Below are 19,250 nucleotides of genomic sequence, written 5' to 3' on the forward strand. Positions count from 1 at the left end.
CCTAAATCATACACACTGGACCTTTAAATCTCAGTATCTCTGCAGCAGGGTTTTTAAAAAATGAACATTTTTGAGGCAAACAATTTTGTCTTGAGTTAAAATCTTTTAATAACTCATTACAGAAGTTAGGATTTAATGTTTGGTTTGTTAACAATGACAATACAACACAAGGGCATGGGGAAACATATCTTGCAGCAAATACAGGCATTCATACCATTAACTCTTGGCAATTCTCAAACATACAGATTAAACCTTTGGAAATGACGTGGGAGGGAGACACACACGTAATGTTTAAGGTTTACAGTATTATACTGCTGAGGGACTGAGAGGCATGACTACATCTGTTCCAAATATTTTCATCTCTTACTTAAGCATGATAGTTGATGCATCAATTGGAAGACAGGTAATCTGAGTTAGTTTAATGTGTGGATGACTTAATTATGTTTGTGGCACTGATTCATTTACTAAAGTTCCATATTAGTTCATTTCACAAATTAAATACAGCAAATTAACTCCTTTCACATCTTATAAATACATCTGAATAATTCCACTACTGTACATAGAATCGTTTAAAATTAAAATTGGGAATACCTGGAAACTAACGTTGGATTACGGCCTCGCAACCATGTTAATTCCCTGTTTATACTCTTGACTTTGTTGGGACATCTCCCGTGTAACAAAGCTCCAGGGGATGTTATCTCGCCAATTTTTATGCGTGCAATAAGAAGCTCTGTACTACAGATACAGGTCAGTGTTGGTAATATAAAGCCTCAGCAGAGGAAGCAATCTGAGGGTCAAAGGCAGCAGTGATAGCAGTGTAAGGCTTTACCTTCCAACTCCGACCAATCTAAACCGTCAGTTTCCTTCACAGTAGTCAAAACAAGTCCATAACAAATCATTACGGTCAAGTTCAATCCTAAATTTGAGGGAAACAAACCAATCCCTGTTCCCTTTTTTTACAATCAGACTGGCAAGTGATAATGCATATATCATAAAAGTACAAACAGCTGGTGCGCTGAATGACAGATGTTCTCATGTGGAGGTTTCTAGAGATGTCAGTCTGTACAAGATGCATATTTTTGTCTCAAGTATGAACCCTTACTTACAGATGGAGCCAGTTAAAGCCAAGATGTGAGGGTGCCTCATATTGGAGGTACAATCAAATACGCAAAACAATAAATGCTTTGCTCATCCTGAGGCACATTTAAGCCTGTCCTGCGTCAGGTCTCTGCTGAATGTCCGAGTGACCATAAAATGAAGGGGCTATGGTGATTTGAACCGAGGCCAAGACAACACAAACTAGATGGTCTATATTTAGGGCAGCAGTATTTATAAAATTCATAGTTATATAAACACAGAATATTACAAAATTGCACGGACCATTTGGTTGTTGTATGTGTACGATGCATGTAACACACATATTTGCCATTCCTTTTAGCTCACCATTAGCCCTTACTGCTGCAATATGAGGCACTTGTCTGTTGATGAGGGCAGGACCATGCACAAAAATCATTTTGTCATATGTAGGTTTTGAAGAATATGCATTTCATCAAGACTTAAGCAAATGATGGTGAACCATCCAATTCAGACATTTTTGACATTTACCTCACACCATAAGGGCCACTCCATACTTTGACTGACTTGCTATTTTACTTTGTCCTTCACTTCCTTCGATAGGCTGCATGTATAATACAAGACCCTCTTATAAAGTGCTGGGCTTGAAATGGGCCATTTACCAAAAATGCTGGTTGGCACCAGAAAGGTGGAAGGAATATGGAGACAGCGTTAGAAAAGTGTGACTCTCATAAAATGGCTCAGTCATATCAGGGCACGTGACCGGCGATGATTCTGATTATACTTTTCAGATAAAAACTCTGGAGCAAATTCACAAAAAACTTCACAATAACTCAAAAAGCAACTGTGTCATTCTTAAAGCACCTGCAAAATGTGAAATGCACCTGTAACTGCACTGCCAAGCAAATAGCGTCTCGGTGCTCCTGGGCTATTTGCATGTATTTCAATTAAGTAATATACTGTATATACATTTGGTGCAAAATTGGCCCCCTTCTTTGCAAACGAGCCTCATAGCAAATACAGACCAAATCACAAAGATCAGTGCTAATAGCTACTTGAAATTACAGTGAAATTATGAGTGACTTCAGAGAGTTGGTGAGCTCTGAAGCACCTTTACAAGTGGTGTCATGCCCAGCAATGACCCAAATACAGTTTCTGTCAAGTTTAAATCTACTCACTGAAGTTCTGAGGAATGCCTCTGAACCTCATCAGTCAGGACCTATTGCTCACCATCCATGTTCCTTTTCTCTCATTTATACTTTGCCAGATACAAAACGGCAAATCGCACTCAGCTGCAAATCTTAATGGGCATGTCTTTGCTGTGATATCATTAGCACAATATCTTTTGCGATCAGACCTTGAGACGAGGCAGATAGCAGTTGCAAGTGGTGCGCAATCCATGGTGCTATCAGCAGCCGCGATCCATTCTTTGTGAATTCACCATTTGTCATTTAAAGGAATGGTAGGGGAAATGTAAATCTATTTTAAAAGAAATTATTGGCATTTGTAAACCTTACAAAATGCAGGATTTGCACAAAAATATGAAAGAAAATGAAGAGTACTGTCATAGTTTCTTTGGCAGTACGGCCCTGCTGTGTCTACAGGGACATCTCTACGAGGTGGGAGGCTCGTAACCCTCCTGAGGTCCTTGTTAGTTCATTGTGTGGGCTGGTGAAACCTCTCCTCCAGCCTCAGCTCCTGTTTGTAAGGCCATTGGTGAAAAATGCATTGTTTCAATAGATCAAAATTCGTGTCACTGATGGCTTAGAGCAGGGGGTGGCCGCAGAGTCTCCATTAAAGATTGGACTGCAGGCAAAGACAGCAGGACTCTACCTATACTTCCTCCAGCACGGTAGCAGGCGTATCCCAGCATGCCCATCATGACTCCCTTAATGACTGTGCGCAACACCCAGCTGAAACGTGAGGGAGGTGCAACACTGAGAAAGACACAGACAGACAGACACATGAGAAGACACATACAGTATATTCCTATGACTGACTTTCTTTAATGTAACAAACTCACCTCATGATTTCATTTATGTTGAGCTGCTTCTCCCAGTTTCTTTCTATTCCAGGGACGTGACCCATTCCTACAACTCCAACCACCACGGCAGGCACTTCTATAAAACACAAGTATAAAATGTTCTCTTACATGAACAACTGAAACTTCTACAACCACATGTTCTTTATATTTCCATCACCACGTTTGAAACCTTAAGTTATCCAATACAACAGTGATAGATTTCAGTGGAAATGACAAACAGACAAGCCCTGAATTTCTGGATTTTCTGCTTTTAGACAATGCAGAAATTATCCAGAGCAAATGCACTGCTGAACCTGGACATGATTCACAAAACATGAATTGTCTCACCATGAATTCAAATTTGCTTTTACGATAAGTGAAACAGTAAAAAAATATATCCCACTGTTTCTGTGAAAAATAGTTAAAAATGTCACCCTTTTTTTTTTTTTTTTTTTTTTTTTTTTTTTTCTTACACAATGTGACTCAGCATTTCCATGATCAGTATCTGTAGCATTCAAACCACACTGTCACTACTGGGCGGTTCATTACGTAACAATTTAGTGAGAAAATTGATGATAGATATACAGAGAAGGTTGACACGTCTTGTTAGGGGAAAACACTGCCATGCCAAAGCTATACAATACTCTGATGATAAATATAAAGACTACAATAAAATTCAAACCATGTAATGTTCAATTCTGATGAGAAATGCATAAGTAAAAGAACACAATGAATAAAAAATTGGAATTAAACTATATGCATGTATCAACCCAAGCTCAATGAACAAACATAACATGGAGGAAATACAATAATTTAGCTACAAAAAAAAATCTACAAATAAGAACCGTGTTATTACTATCTTATAGAACAGTGTGATACGCACTCTGGGCGTTACAGGGGGCCTCCACACAGCGTGTAGCCTGGCGGAGCGTGTGCGTGAGGTAGATGTCTCTTTCAGCCACAATGGTCTGATGGAGAGCAGGAAACTCGCCGATCATCTCTGACATGGTCTGCTCGAGCAGGTCCTTCTGTTTGCACTTCTCTACGTCCTCTTTACTGAAAACGTAACACACAGTCCAACACAGTCGGTGGTGGTCACACAGGAAGGAGAAGACAGAGGAACAAACAGTATGCTTCTGACACCTTTTATGTGTCCATTGTTAAAACCTCTTTATATAAGATGTAAACAAGGCTTATCCCTAAGTTTTAAATACTTTTTAAGAGGAAATATGTATATTTTTCACCAAATTGTAGTGTAAAATGACTAAATTTGGGCAGAAGTTTGCATTTGCAGGAGACTTTGACAGCATTGTCAACACATTGTATTCATCAAGTACATATTCAGAGGATGAATCGCAGCACAACTATGGTGAGTCATGAGAATTTTTACTTTCAAGCATATATTCTGTTTAGATCTCCCTAGGCAATGCTGATTTATACATCAGAGAATGTAACAGGTTCAATAAAAGAGATGTCAGAAGATGGACGCACAGTCACTTCATGCAGAAAGCCTCCAGTAAGATCTCACAGACACCGGCAGTTAAAGAAATTGGCAGAGTTGCATCTACTCTGTAAAAAATGTGTGGGCGCACATTCCCTAGTTTTACACTGAACACGCAGATGTACTGTAGCTACATTTTCTTCAAGGCAAAAAAATGCTCAAATCAAAATGTTCGCTACTGCTGCCACAATTCTCTAATATCGGACATTTACATTGAAGATCCCTTTTTAAAACCTTTGCTTTTGTCCACCATTTCCACGAAATGGAAACCTCTTAAGAAAGACCATTAAACAGCATGTTCTGAACCCAATTCAGTTCTAATTAATGTGCTGGGCGCGGACAAAAACTCAATTAAAAAACGGCAATATCCTCATTTTTGGGTGAGTCAACATTACATCTATTCTGTCTTGAACAACAGTGTCTGAGAAAGACAGTTCCAAAGTGACTGAGGTGAGCTCATACCTGATTGGGTCTGACAGAAAGCAAAGACCCCACGCCAGACGGGCCTTCTGCCACAGACTGAGAGCTGCAATGGCCCTCTTGAACGTCACAGGGATGGGCCTGTCCCCAAGGTGAAATTTACAGAACGGCACTTGTCCAGCCTGTGTGCGAAGAAAAACTTGAGGATAAAATAAACACTAAAAATGAAACTAGCATCCATTTTTTATAATTTCTTGAGTGCATGTTTTACCTCTTTGAAGGCCTCCCTAAACTCTCCTCCAGGAGCCATGCCCAGTTGCTCTGTGATGTGAGCTGAAACTTTGAGCAGGAGAATCTGCATCAGGCCAGACATCAGCCCGTTCTGACAAACACACAGGGCAGAAACAAGAACACACAAAAACAAAGATATGCCGTCAGTGGTTCCGATTTTTATGCACGTACGTAAGCATAGTTTGGGAAAACCAGTGCACAACAGACTAAAAGCTCTTTACTGACCCTAAATCCTGTTGTGCATTAGATATATTTATTTTCCCATTAACAATGAGTGCATGCTGCGATTTCCTTCTTTGCTTCTTACATCATAGGATAACAGTGGTTTCAAATTCCAAAACAGCACCATTACTTGTCTCTCTATGTTATCTGCTCTTGCTGTTTTTCACACTGCCGCCACTGTTAGTTCCCATCATTGTGAAAGCCTGACCTGTTTGATGGCCTGCTGAACCTTATCCAGGTTGATGTCTTTGGCTTCCCTCAGCAGTGTATTCTCGTCCATCTTGAGCATAGACACCCTGTACTGGCACAGCTCCACCACCACCACGTCTGGCTGCACAGCACGGATCGTCTGTGTGAGGCACAGAAAGAGCAGAGGGTATGTAAGATAAGAGACAGACACGGAATAAAAGAGAGACAAATGGCAAATGAGCAGTGAGGGAGTAGTTCAAAGTGTGGAGGAAGACAAAAAAAATTGTGCTTGGCAAAGGAGGAATGCCAAACTAAGGACAGTACATACACCAGGGCCAAGTCATCATCACTTCAAGGTGCTACTCTGCAGCACTTCTCTACATTCACAGAGTTAATCCATTATTTCACTGACAATTCACAGCATATCACATTTTAAAAGGGTGTAAGCAGCACAGTGTACTGTATAAATTCTGCTGTAAATTCTCATTGGCTCACCGTGGCCACATCCTTTTTGCTGCTGTCACTGAAGTGGGCAGTGCCCACCAGGTATAGGAGGCTGCCGTCAGGAGCAGTAAGACGGGTCACTGTCTCTGGGAGTTCAGGGGACGACTGGCGGCGCTGGGATCTCAACTGCCACAGCAGCTCCATTGCTTCACCATCAGCTAGACAGGAAGAACAGAAACAGTTTTTAAATACAAGAGGACAACTTTAGTGTTTGATGTCTTGATATTTTTTTTTTGTAGGGTTCTATATTTTTCTTTAAGGCATTAGATGTAGTTATAGCAATTTAAGTCCCGGTCCTTTTGACACCACCAGCATCTCTGGAGAAGAGATAAGTTGCAGCTATTTTGTAAACTATAGACAAGTCTAGGCACTACATGCACACCAGAAAAAACGTCAAAGTTTACAAGAGATTATTTACATAGTTGGAAAAATTGCAACAAACATCTCTGGCTATAAGTGAGGACTGTAACAAAACTATTGCACATGTACTTGCATCTGGAAATGCTGCATTCTTAAAGTACAATGTGTGATTGTGTGGAGATAATTTACTATTGCCCCAGGAAGTTGAGAGCGTATAGTTTGCATTACTTTCATTATTGTGTCATGCTGATTCACAATTTAAATTAGAAATGACAGTGAAAAGGCTGCTGCAATGAACAATCCTGTTGATAAACCATCTGGTCTTAGAGAATTAACAAAAAACATTATATAGTGTGTAGTTTTGTGTAACAGAGACATGAGATGGCAATCAGTCATTCAAAAAAGAGCTATTACACCATACACACTTTTTAAAAAACAACTTACAGAGCCCCGGAGGTAGACAAGGCAGTTCCTCTTCTGAAGGGTCCTCCGATGGGCCGACTGACTCATCCTGCCAGGCATTAAAACAGCAAACAATGCCTTAGGCAGTTGACATGTTTACATCAGTGTGCAAGATTAAGGGATTAATCCTCTCCAAGTCCAAGTCTAGCCACTTTGAGAACTAGGGGCTGATTGCACATAATTAGGTAACTGCTCAGGGCAAGTTAGCATAGCAGTGGTTGAGAAACAAGTAAGTCAACAACAGAATAACAGGCATGTTTTTACACAGATTGTATCATACTAAAACACTCAAGCTGTTCTGTGTGTCCTCTTATAAGAGTGTGAGCAGGACATCTGGCAAAACATCAGTCAAAAACATCTCCTCACACACACACACACACACACACGAGGATTATAAGTGTAACAAACCTCTGAGTTGTTGTCTTGATCCATGTTTGAAGCACTGAGAGCTGCGTGTGACAGAGAGCACGATGAAGACATGTTACCAATGAACGGTGAGACGTTCACGGACTCACAGCTAGCTACGGTACAGAGTTACTGACTGCTGACGTTGCTTTACAGCCAGCGTTTGCGGACAACGCAGCTAACAATTGTAACGTTAATGGTGAAAAGTGGTGACTGTCACTGGTTTATTATAGTAACACTGTCTCCGACGGGACTATCATTATGACTAGCAATACGAGAGGCTTGCACAGATAAAGGAGAAGTGACTTTCCGGGGGGCAGGTTTACAAAATAGCTAACGTTACTTCCAGGTACGAGGTTACTAAACATTACATCGGTCTGACTAGCTACCGGATGATGATAACAGCTAACTCAGGCTAATGTAGGCTAGCAAGTCCGGGGAGAATTACGTCACATTACACACGCTGAAACGGAACAATTTAACAACAAATACCGCCATTACCTAGTTCAATGTTTTTGGAAAAAAGTACAATAGTTGTCTAGAGAAAAATATCAGCAACTTACTGAGCAAGGCAGTCCGTATGTCAGTGTGCTCCTCGCCAGTACAGCAGTACCTACGGTGCTGGGCTGAATCTGACAGCCGCGGTGCATTCTGGTACATGTAGTCATTGACTGCTGGGACGCACACATCTATTTTTATAGTGAAACTGTTTTTAATTACTTTCCATTTTACCATTTCAGTACAGTATCAGTTCATCACAGTACAATCAAAGTCTGGACTCTTTTTCTTATCCACATTTCCACTTACATTAAGACTGTGACAGATTTAGCTCCTGGACTGTCTCAAAATGTTAAAATCTACACATAAAAGCAGAGCTGTGCTTCAACATATAACATGCTCTCACACACACTCGTGCTACAAGTCTTAAAGTGCTTTTGGATGCATTTTGTGTGCTTGAGCAGTCTAACAAGGGAATTTGGGCCGACCTGTGTCATGACAATGAGTGGGTCATATTTTAAATTTCCACCAAAAGATGAAACTGGAAATGGGGAAATTAGGTGTCTCTCATCACAAGTGTGTGCTTACTGAATGCCCCAGAAAAAAAAGAGTATGCATAGGTCTACCTATATTGTAGGTAAGCCCCTGATGACAGCACCAATGTCTTCTACAGTAGATGTCACATTGGTGAGTAAGTCAGTGAAGGCAGTTCCTTTATTGAAGTTCCTGTAATCATGTATGCAGCTGCAAGAAGTGTGTATGGTGAGGTTATGATAGGCACCCATCCCCTTGTCCATTCACTCGTTCCCTGTGAAAACATACCTTACACGCTTTGTTTTTACTACAAATAACAGACCAACTATTCTAATTATTAATTCCTTCGTAGCAGATGTTGGCACAATGTGAGACAGGGCATAACTAGCCTACCGAAATAAATTTAGATCGTGTCAGAGACAGCAGATGGCAATCAAAAGCTTAGTCATCGTGTAATAAACCTTCCTCTGAGGAACGATTTCACATCTACTCATCACTTCATTCACTTTACATCACAGCACTCCCACAAGAAGCCAGCAGAACACATAGGTCACACCAGTTGAGTCCAGCTCCATTCATCACATTAGAGTTGCTTTTAAAGTGTTCAGAAGAAAGCACCCACATCACTGCATTTCTGTCAAAGATATCTGATACCTATTAGACAAAAAGAGCAATATTGTGGTTGCACGCCACCTCACAACACCACCCTTTTTATTATAGCCTGTTCCTTTGCTGTTCCTTTATATAATGTGCCAATTTCCTGTTATTAATGACGTGCAAATATAGTCAAGATCTGACACACGTTCCTAATCAGCGTTGAAATGGCAATGATAAAGCCATGAAACGTGTGGTATATTTTAAACACCCCACAAACACTGAGTCATATGCAGTGTCTATATGTGTAAAGCGTTCTGTGAAATATGATGCTGCAAGCGCATACATTATTGCCACACATATATTGTGATCTTTTGCATATTAATTGTGCAGATCTCAACTGTATTGCGTGAGCTACCTCTCTACTTGGCTATTGGGATAAAGGGACTAAGCGTTATCATATGTGTTTAAAATACATTTTGTTTGAAGCTATAATGCAGTCTTCTTTGCAGATATGCATCTCTAAGGTGTGTCTTTTTTTTTTCTTTGTTTGTTTAGAAAGCTCGCTCGTCTCCTGTTGCCACTGATCCGTTCATTAAGCCTTTTTAATATAGCTGTTTGACCCTGCACTGTAGCACCCTGTTGAATTAAATCACTGCTGGTTTCATTGGAGGGTGTTTAGCTGTACACAGTCATCCTGAGACATGACATCATTTCCTACAGCAATACACTGGTCAGTGTTATCAAATACACAAACTTTTGTCTTATCCTATCTGAGTGGTTTCCCATCTAAAAGCTGAGTCATTTTACTTTTACAACTACTAGAGTTCCATGTCATTTCCTCACTGTCCAATCCACCCATCACAGAAGTGTGTGAGCTAATTGAAAAAGTAGAGGTGGCTGCTGATAGGAGGTGATGGACATGGTGGTCCTGTGCACAGAGTGTTAGTGTCGGGAAGAGGAATTTCAATCAGCGTTCCTCTTCTTCTCCTCCTTCAACATTCCCCAGCAGCGATGAGCTCCCCGGGTCTCTCTGCCAGTCTATCCCTACGGTGTTCTTCATCCTCTTCTTCTTCAAAGAGCGTGTGATGTATACTCAGCAGCTGGTGCGTAGGGGCTCTGGTCAGGGGCGGTGGCTGACACTCGGGGTTTTCCTTCTGGGTGTGAGGCTCCCTTGGGGGAGGAGGAGGAGGGGGTAGAGGAGAGGACTTGGGGCTGAGGGCGTCCTCACTGGAGGGAGGGTTTGGGCTGACGCCATTTACGTAAGTGGTGGTGGGCAGGGTCACTGTAGAAAAGGCAGTGTTGGTCGATTCTGGAGAGCAAACCTTGGTTTCTGAGGAGACAAGAAGGGAATACCAGAGAGGGTAGAAGGAGAGAGGAGAAAGTCTCAAATTACAACAGTATAAACATCCACTATGCCCTTTCAAAGGTCGGCACCTTTTGCATGCTAAGACTGATTGGCCAACATGGAAAGCAGCATTTGCAATATTTAATAAACAAGTGCAATTTACTAGATTGAAAAACATTTTATGCTTATTTCCATTATGGATTGACGTATCCAAGGCACAGCTGTATGAGAAGTGATGCTGCATATTTCTGTTAGCTCATACGTTGTTTACTTGGTTCACATGACGTGTAATAAAGAGCGAGAGTGAAGGGGAGGTTGGACGTACCTGTAATGGCACCAGACACATGAACAATAGTGTGCGTGCCTTCAAGGTACACTGTGTCCATGTTGTGCTCTGAGGGTAGAGGCTCTGCGGTTGTGGTCTCCACTTTGGGTTTACGAATGGTCAGCATGTATGGGTGGACATCCAGAGAGAAGTTGCGAGTGTGCTTTTTCTCCATCCCACTCAAATCTACCATTGGAAATTAAAAGTCTGACTCATAAGGAGGTAGAACATCACATCAAAATAGCAGGTCCTCCATCCAAAGTATGCTTAAATTGATAGTTCGGATTTTTAAAAGTGGGGTTGTATAAGGTACTTTTCTATAGTCAGCATATTACTACAGTACGTGGAGGTCAGCATGTCCCCAGTTTGGAGAAGCAGGCAGGAGTACCACCACAGAAGCTAAGCAATGTTCTGCTGTGGACGGGGTATAGCAGCAAAAGGTATTTTAGCCACCTAGATAAAGACCCACCTAAAATAATCAATATCAGCTTAAGTGTACACTGTATTTACAATATTTTTACCGCTTTAACTTGCTGTCAGAAAGCCCTTTCTGATGGGAACTGAAGCTGGTGTCTATGCTCTCTTCAAACCACTAGACTCCTTTGACAAAAACGGTAATTTTACCTTGCAGAACACAGGAGTTACTGGTCTAATGCTGCCTCAATTAGTTAGTGTGTTTGTGTTATTGTTAGGCTTTGATGTTTTAAAGAGTAAGTTTGGATTTACCAAGTCGCACAATAATGCAAACAAACTAACTGATCAAGGCAGCGGTTGACCAACAACTCCTGTGTTCTGCAAGGTAAAATTACTGTTTTTGTCAAAGGAGTCTGGCATCAATATACCTTTATAACAGCTTCAGTTCCCTTTCGGAAAGGCTGTCTGAGAGCAAGATAAAGTGGTGAAAGTCTTCTCAATATAGCGTACACTTAGCCTGATTTTTTTTTACGTGGGTCTAAGTGGCTAAAATAAGTTTTGCTGCTAGCCCCCATACAGCAGTGCATTGCTTAGCTTCTGTAGTGGTACTTCTGCCTGCTTCTCCAATCTAGGAGTGTGCCAACCGCCATCTACTGTAGGCATACAGTAACAATTGATAAATACCTCATACAACCCCACTTCAAATAATCTGAACCATCCCTTTAAACGACTGCCTGCTGCAGAGTTGGCTGATAACAAGCGATCCCTTTCACCTAACAGTCATTTGATCCACTGTTAATGTAAGAATATTGATTAGCACAGCTTTAAATGACTACTACACCACTACATACCTTTTATTGCAGGATATTGTGTGCTCTTGCTATCCAGAATTGGTGCAATGAAGTTGTCTGCCACTGTCTTTCGTCTGACTGGTTTGGGTTTTTCAGGCTTGGTGCTATTTTCCAGACGTGTCAGGGTCAGAGGTTCCTTTACAGAGGGCAGAAAACACAAAAACAGGTTATTATCTATTAACTACAGTTCAGGTAGCCAAACAATGATTACACAGCATTGAAGAGTTCTACATATTTTGGAAATCCCAAATGAGGACCACTTCCTGTGCCTCTTCAGGGAAAGAGGCTCTTATTAAGAGCTGATGCTGCATGGCTCAGTTGCATCTTGAACAGTCCATGGTGAAATGAACTGCTGTGCTCCAGTGAACAAGTTCTTGTAGTAAGTATTATTCTGTTTCTAGAGGACAGATTTTTTTCCTCTGCTGTCACTGATGCTGAATGAATGTAGATGAGTTACAACTAAGAATATTTATTTTCTCTCAGGCAGCTGCCTTACCTTGAAGGGCTGAGGGAGAGGATTTGAACTTGGGATCCATTTCATCTTCTTGCGGGGCCGTTTGATGACCAGCGGCTCCCCAGCCATCTCTCCCACTCCAAGATCAGAGGGGTCCATGTTGGGATCGAGTGTTTGTATTCCAGAGTCCCTCACAGTGGGCGTAGCATCATGGTTGGACTGTGCAAGGGCAGCCAGCAGCTGCCTGACCACATTATCATACATGAGGTCACTCTCATTGGTGATGAAGTCCAGCCGGTTGAGCGACTTGATGTGGTCCCTGTTCTCATTGCAGAACATGGCCAGGATGTTGATGTCACAGAACTGAGATTTCTGCCAGCGCCGCCGTGTTTTAATACCAACTTTATTCAGTTTATCAAATACAAAGTTGGACTTGCGCACCACAAACAAGTGCAGCAAATTAACCAGAATGATGAGGTTCATGGTGCAGAGCAGAGCGATATCTACCGCTGCCATGATGCGCTGCAGCTGCACAGCAGGCAGCTTACAGTTGACCCTGAGCTTCAGCTCTTGATAGCTGCTAATGTCCGGAGGCTCACCCAGTGCACAAGTGAACTCATTCTGCCTTTGGCGGGCATAGTAGGCGCTCAGGTAGGAAATGGGGATAGAACTGAGGCAGATAATAGCCAGATGGCGTGCTAGGTAAAGTTTAGCCAGAAAGTTACTTTGGCCTCGTCTCTCTAAATATTTCTCAAACAGGTTCTGCTCGGGGCTTTTCTCCTTCTCTGCATTCTCGATGATCTCCCTCCTCTCTCGCTCAGTAATGCCAGGTCCTTTGGATTGGATCTGCTTCTCGATCTTTGGGGCTCTGCCCTCAGCGGCTCGATGATAGCAGTTATCAATCTCTTGAAGCAGGAAATTGAGCTCTGAAGTGAGCCGCGTAGAGGCGAGGAACTCCCAGCCCAAAGCAGGAATGTACATGATTCCAGCAAAGGCCAGCAGGGCATAGGGCAGGAACTTGTGTTCAAATAGTGAAGGCCAAAGGTGAGACTCCACACCAGGTGCAGCATCCCGCAGCTCTGTCCAGCAGTAGCCTCTTGCATACAGTGCCTGGTCTCTGGTGAAGTTGTGCGGTGTGTAACAGTATATGGACTCCTCTGTGGAAAATACAGACAGAAAGAATCAGACCAAACATTATTTAACAAGTTGGATGATTATATCTCATAAGTATAAATATAAGCTGACAGATGAATGCTGCAAAGCTACATCCCGGGTCTTATTTCCAGAATTTCACTCATCACTCCGAACAGCTTGCCTATTACATTGTCCTCTCAGATTTGATTTTATTGGCAAGATGTGGCAATGTGAGAACATGTGAGGGGTCAGACAAACAGACAGGTTTAAACAAAATCTCCTGTTTAACAATTTTATCTGAAGCACTTATTTGAAAGCGTAGGAATGCAAACATACCTGAAAAAGCTGTTGTAATCATCCATTGTACTGTAAAACTGCTCTCACACACAGCTACACTGAGTACTGTGAGCCAGAAAGTTACCATTCAGTAGCTCTGTTTAGTGCAGCCACTGTTTTAAACAGAATTTAATGCTCACCCTCACTTCACATCCAAATAGATCTTAAAGGGCAGTTCACCCTAAAATCAAAAAGTCATATATTTCCTGTTGCCTATAGTGCTATTTATCAATCTAGATTTTTTTGAGTGTCTGTGTCTACCAAACTATACCTGCCAGCTGTATCACTGCGCAGATGACGTGTGTATCCAATGCCAGCTCACCTAGCACCCCTGAGCTAGCTAACATAACAGCTCACCTGAGGAAGACACCATTCATGTTTACATCTTGCACTGTCATGAGCAAAAGCCTCTCGTCCTTGAGTCAATGCACGCTTCCCTATGCGCAGTGATACAGTTGGCGGGTCTTGTTTGGTAGAAAGAAAATAGTTCCTACATTAAACTGCTCACAACAAGGTCTGTGGATTATCTTGAGTAACTGGGTCTATTTTCTTGGTGCTTTGGGCACCACAAGCCGAGTGCCATCTAGTTCCATTATGATAAAAAGATGGCAGACATCTCTACAGCTGATATCTTCAACAAATGGCAACTCACACTAAAACGATCTAGACTGATAAATAGTGCTTTGGATAAGAGGAAAAATATGTGTTTTTGATTTTGAGGTGAACTGTCCCTTTAAGATAATATGGATAAAATGGGGTCTTGGTGTTCCGTCATATTTCTTGCAGTAAATACGACTTGCAATGACGTATTCACATTTTTCTAGGAAATATCTTGCATCTATGTGATGTGTCTCATTTGTATTAGCACGGTATCTCTGAGAATCTTTTAGAATCATTCATCTGTTCAGCCCAAAGCGCTGCGTACCTCTGATAACACTCACGCTGCTTTGTGAAATGATCTGCTCGGCTCAGATAGAGAAACCGAGAGCTCTTCTTCCCATCAAAGTTGTTCTTTTTCAGCACTATCTGGTTCAGGGTTGCAGCAAATCCACTTTTAATCTTTTGAACTAAGTGCAGTGACGTCTAATATTACAAACAGTTTACTTGTCATCTAAATAATCTCATTTCTTTTCAGTTGAACTATTAGAAAAACTAATTGTAAAGCCAGCATGTTTTATTATTATTTTGTTGCTAATAAGGGCAATATGTGCAATGACATCACTTTGTTACAGTCACAGAGGGCAGGATGCTGAGTCATCTAAAACTGTTTGGGCGATGCCATAAATATCATTATAAAACACACCATTGAGGGAATACTGTAGAACCTGTCTGAACACCCACATCTTTCTGCTGCTTAAGTTAAACGCTCAGTCCCAGATGGTTAATGCTGCTATGCAGAGAGCCTGACTCAGCAGTGAACTACCATCTCTCCCATCACACCCAGCCCTCTAACCAAACACCTTCCTCTTCCCCCTCCTATCTCCCGTCGCTCTCTTGCCCTTTCAAACTCTCTGTCTGCTCCTCTGATGTCAGTGCTCCTTTTCCTTCCTTGCCTAATCTCCCACTTACACGTCTCCTTATAACTGTCTGTCAAAGAAGACACACAGTACTGCATGGCTTCCTCACAATATATACCTGGTTAGACTGTCTTGCTTTGGCAGGTTACTGTGGCAATGACCCCCCTCTAGTGGCAGAACTCTCACCTGCAAAGTTCCTGGTGAAGACGAGGGTGACCAGCAGGATAGGGATGATGACTGTCCCTATAGTGACGACACGATCAAAGGGCAGCTCCAGTTTGAGCTGCACCATGAGGCCGGCCAGTACCCCGCCCCTCTCATCCTGAGAGGAGCCCGGCAGGATCAGCTCCTTCAGCTTCTCGCCGGCGAGTAGAGCCGTGGCCATGTCTAAGTTTTGATCGAGGATGTTCTGCATCCGGAACACGAAGGATGCACACTACAGCCTCCCTCTGGACTGGAGGCAAAGCCAGACGCTCCCTGCTGTAGTTAAATACTCCTCAACACAGTGTGATACACACACACACAGATGTGTGGCCAACTTTAGCCTCTCTCACCATATGTGGGAAAGCAGCGGGTCATACTGTGTGGTCTTCAGAGCTTTGAGGCTTCTACAGTTTTCTACAGCTCTTGTCTTTTTGAAGAACAGACATAACGTTCAAAAGCACACTCCTCGCTCGGCGTCTCCTGTGTGCATCCTTGTGTTGTGCCCCATTTCTACAGTGCCTGGCCTCGGTCCACACTCTCCGTGTGGCAGGTTGAGGAATGAGCTGAGTTTAGGAGGCGTCCTTGTGATCCCCAGGGAGAGTGACTGCTGGCTGAAGAGCTGTTACGTGAGCTTCGGTCAGGAGAAGCTCTGACCAATCCTTTCCTGAAAGAAAAGATGACCAGTTAGGGTGGTACAGTATGTGCATTTTTTTTTAAATGAAAGTACAGTAAGGTACAAGAAGCCATTTCTGGGAGCATATGTCCACTAGATAAAGTAGTGTGACCATGTTTCAAAGGAGCCACAGTGTGAATTTGTACTGTCTCACACCTTTCTCAGGGAAGCTCTCTGTTCTCATCCATCGTCCTCTATAGTGCAGTCATGTGGCTGAGGACGACTAATCCCCACTCTGTGACCAGTGGAGTGTGATAATGTGAGGGGGGGTATTTGCCTTTGATCATGCAAGGACACTAAAGGGCAAATTTATAGTATGCTAACCTGGAACTGACTAAAAACATAATTTATTTATAACCTTTTTATGGTTCCACAGTTCGTCCCCTGCCCTTCTCTGGACTCCTAGTGGTCATTATTTCTGTGGAACAGCATGTTCACACAGGGATGTAAGGTGAACCCACACACTTGTCAGTTGGATGTCTTGTGTCTCAGTGTGTTTGTGCACGTGTGAGTGAGTGTGCCTACATACATGAGCATGCATATGCTTGTACAGTTTATGTGCTGGGTGGAATTGGCGCCTGCTGCATGCTCATTTTGCTTGAAGGTTACGTGAATGTCCTCCGTGAGGAGTGTGAATACATCACCCCTTCCCATCAACAGTCCTCACCCCCTCGCTCTCCTTCTTCCCCTTTTACTTTCTCTCCCTGTTCCTCCCTCTGCCCTCCTCTCACTTTTCTCTCATTATGCAGAAAACACAGCTCATCTATGAAATCCTTAAAAGCCAAGCCCTCTAATCCAGGGATAGAAAGTGTACTTAACATCTCGCGGAGTGGAACCTTGAGACCGCAGTTTCATGAGTACAGGGGACAATTAGCATGCACTCTCACCCGCACAGTGAGAAAGATCATAAGGAGAGGATCACTTTGAAATATAATCACAGAAGAGTTATTCAAGGCTGCATGTTTTAATGCTGACATCATGCAGTAATTGGTGTTCTACCTGAAAAAGAGAACAAGATGTCCTTTATGGGATAACATGACATACAGTATAGGTCTGACACTGCACTGTCCACATTATACTGCCTGGTAACAATCAAGACAACTTTATCCACAACCTCAAACACACAGTATCAAAGGAGAGGAGAAATAAACTTTGCATAATTTAGATTTAAAGGGGCAGCATCACATTTTTAGGCGCTCAGTTAGAGGCTGCACTGCTGTCTGTAAGCCATTGGCACAGCTCCAATCCAACAGATAATGCCTTTCAGCTGGGTGATGCTACCAGTGTTTAGAGAGGGAATCCCACATTCTTTTGCTACTCCAGCATGCTGCTTTTCTTTGACCAGTACAGCCGGCAACAAAAAGAAAGCACGGAGAGCAGGAAGAGAAGAGCTCCACTCATTCATTATGAATTAGATGATGGCTGAAGAGGGAAGAACTTTCAGTACACATAGATTTGACTCTTGTTCTCAGACATCCAGAGCACAGATCTGAGCAGATAACTATGGCAGAGCAATAGGAGGATGCACATTTATACTCATAGAGAAACAGAAAAACACCATAAAGTGTCATCATTGTTTTCTCACTTTTGACTCATCACCAAGTCCCTATGGGAACACTGCAGGAACATTTCATCAGAGGATCATTGTGTTAGTTAGCTTGAGCTAGGCTGCTGTCTCCCAACAGGTCTGCAAGTCCAGGACGCTGTGAGCATCACAACCAGGACGGACCACACTTCCACCCGAGACATCTCATTGCAGTGGATTGCAGCTGCCTGCAGATGACGAGCCGTTTCAGCACCTGAGCGGCGGATAGCTCCGGAATAGCCGGAGACGAGCTGCTAAACATCAAGTGTGCGTGCGCTGCTCTGTGTCTGTGTATGTGTGCATGAGAGGAGAGGAGATCCTACAGTCGGAGTCTCTCTCAAGATGCTCAATACCTGCATCACCTGTCAACACTGGGAGAGACTAGCTCCAGCAACTCTGTGCTGCTAACAAAAGGAGCCATGTGCATGCTAGTGGTGGGAAATAATCACAAAATCCACTCACCATGTCTCGCTGCATCCCCCCGGCACGGTAAGAGTTAATCTGCAGTGCGGGCGAGCAGCTACAGCATGTATCCGAGCACACCGGTTTGTTCCGCCTTTTCCCCCCCAGCTCCCCTCCCTCCGAACCCGCTCCTCTCTCCCCTCCTCCCTGCCCTGCCTCTTCCTCAGGAACAAGGGATGAGATAACACATTAAGATTCTCCAGTTCATTGCATCACCACAAAATGCGATCCGGATTCACATTCACAAGGACAGGTGGCGTGTGAGCAGAAAGAAATCTAGTATGGCGCAGAAATCCATCTCATGCCAAATCTATAATCATTTTTAGAGGTTTATCACTGAGATATTACAGATCTAAATTCCTACAGGAACATTAGTGGGAGCCTTTGTCTCAGTGATATGATCGGCGATAATGATAATCATAATAATTAGACCTATATATAGGATATTATATCACAAGTGATACGGACTTGTAGTTTAGTTAAGTAAGTGCAGACCGGCTATTCAAATCCTGTTGGTTCAGTCTACAACCTAACATAAGGCACTGACTTCTCTATTGATAGGTTTATCCAGTCTGCCCATCACCTCATAGTGTGGGACTGGCAAAGACACACACACCAGGAATGGGAAAGATGTTTGTCATTCAAACACACTGGGTGTGGCGAGCATCTCATCCACTCTCACTTTCTGGGAGTATTCAAGACAGCTGAGGGCATTGCTGTGAAAGATAACCTCAAGTTTGATGTAAAGTACAAGTGATAATGGAGGAGCCTTCATTTAATTACATGAGCTACTTGCATTGTAAGATGAAGAGAGTTACTGGTCTCTTATGGAGAGCATGAATGTATGGCTTTATTAAAATGCATTGATTA

General features: G+C 42.7%; 2 protein-coding genes across 3 annotated transcripts; both read right to left on the reverse strand.

Moving 5' to 3' along the window:
- Positions 1-83: 83 nt before the first annotated feature.
- Positions 84-8,096, reverse strand: trabd (TraB domain containing). Of its 2 annotated transcripts, XM_050073522.1 has the most exons (10): positions 8,015-8,096; positions 7,455-7,495; positions 7,029-7,095; positions 6,216-6,382; positions 5,740-5,880; positions 5,290-5,400; positions 5,061-5,200; positions 3,981-4,153; positions 3,098-3,194; positions 84-3,011 (listed from the first exon to the last, which is right to left on the reverse strand). In XM_050073522.1, exons 2-10 carry the CDS (start codon positions 7,476-7,478, stop codon positions 2,828-2,830), a joined length of 1,104 nt encoding a protein of 367 aa, XP_049929479.1. In that variant the 5' UTR covers positions 7,479-7,495; positions 8,015-8,096; the 3' UTR covers positions 84-2,827. The 2 variants fall into 2 exon arrangements, with proteins under 2 accessions (XP_049929479.1, XP_049929478.1); XM_050073521.1 differs by lacking the exon at positions 8,015-8,096 and having other exon boundaries at positions 7,455-7,992.
- An 80-nt stretch (positions 8,097-8,176) lies between these two features.
- Positions 8,177-16,319, reverse strand: panx2 (pannexin 2). Its single transcript, XM_050073340.1, has 5 exons — positions 15,643-16,319; positions 12,512-13,626; positions 12,016-12,151; positions 10,751-10,936; positions 8,177-10,410 (listed from the first exon to the last, which is right to left on the reverse strand). The coding sequence occupies exons 1-5, from the start codon at positions 15,869-15,871 to the stop codon at positions 10,073-10,075; spliced, it is 2,004 nt and encodes a 667-aa protein (XP_049929297.1). The 5' UTR covers positions 15,872-16,319; the 3' UTR covers positions 8,177-10,072.
- Positions 16,320-19,250: the final 2,931 nt, after the last annotated feature.

The sequence above is a fragment of the Epinephelus moara genome, chromosome 20 (assembly GCF_006386435.1).
Source record: "Epinephelus moara isolate mb chromosome 20, YSFRI_EMoa_1.0, whole genome shotgun sequence".
Classification (NCBI taxonomy): Eukaryota; Metazoa; Chordata; class Actinopteri; order Perciformes; family Serranidae; genus Epinephelus; species Epinephelus moara.

Bases quoted from the DNA above. Each gene is read 5' to 3' on its own strand.
- trabd (XM_050073521.1), bottom strand. From the start codon at position 7,526: ATGTCTTCATCGTGCTCTCTGTCACACGCAGCTCTCAGTGCTTCAAAC. The intron at 6,383-7,028 runs GTAAGTTGTTTT...CTTCCTGTCTAG, and splicing joins TTGTCTACCTCCGGGGCTCT to CTGATGGTGAAGCAATGGAG. The intron at 3,195-3,980 runs GTGCGTATCACA...TGTGTTTTATAG, and splicing joins GGCCCCCTGTAACGCCCAGA to AAGTGCCTGCCGTGGTGGTT.
- panx2 (XM_050073340.1), bottom strand. From the start codon at position 15,871: ATGCAGAACATCCTCGATCAAAACTTAGACATGGCCACGGCTCTACTC. The intron at 12,152-12,511 runs GTAAGGCAGCTG...CCCTCTGTAAAG, and splicing joins CTCTCCCTCAGCCCTTCAAG to GAACCTCTGACCCTGACACG. The intron at 10,411-10,750 runs GTACGTCCAACC...TTGTCTCCTCAG, and splicing joins TGTGTCTGGTGCCATTACAG to AAACCAAGGTTTGCTCTCCA.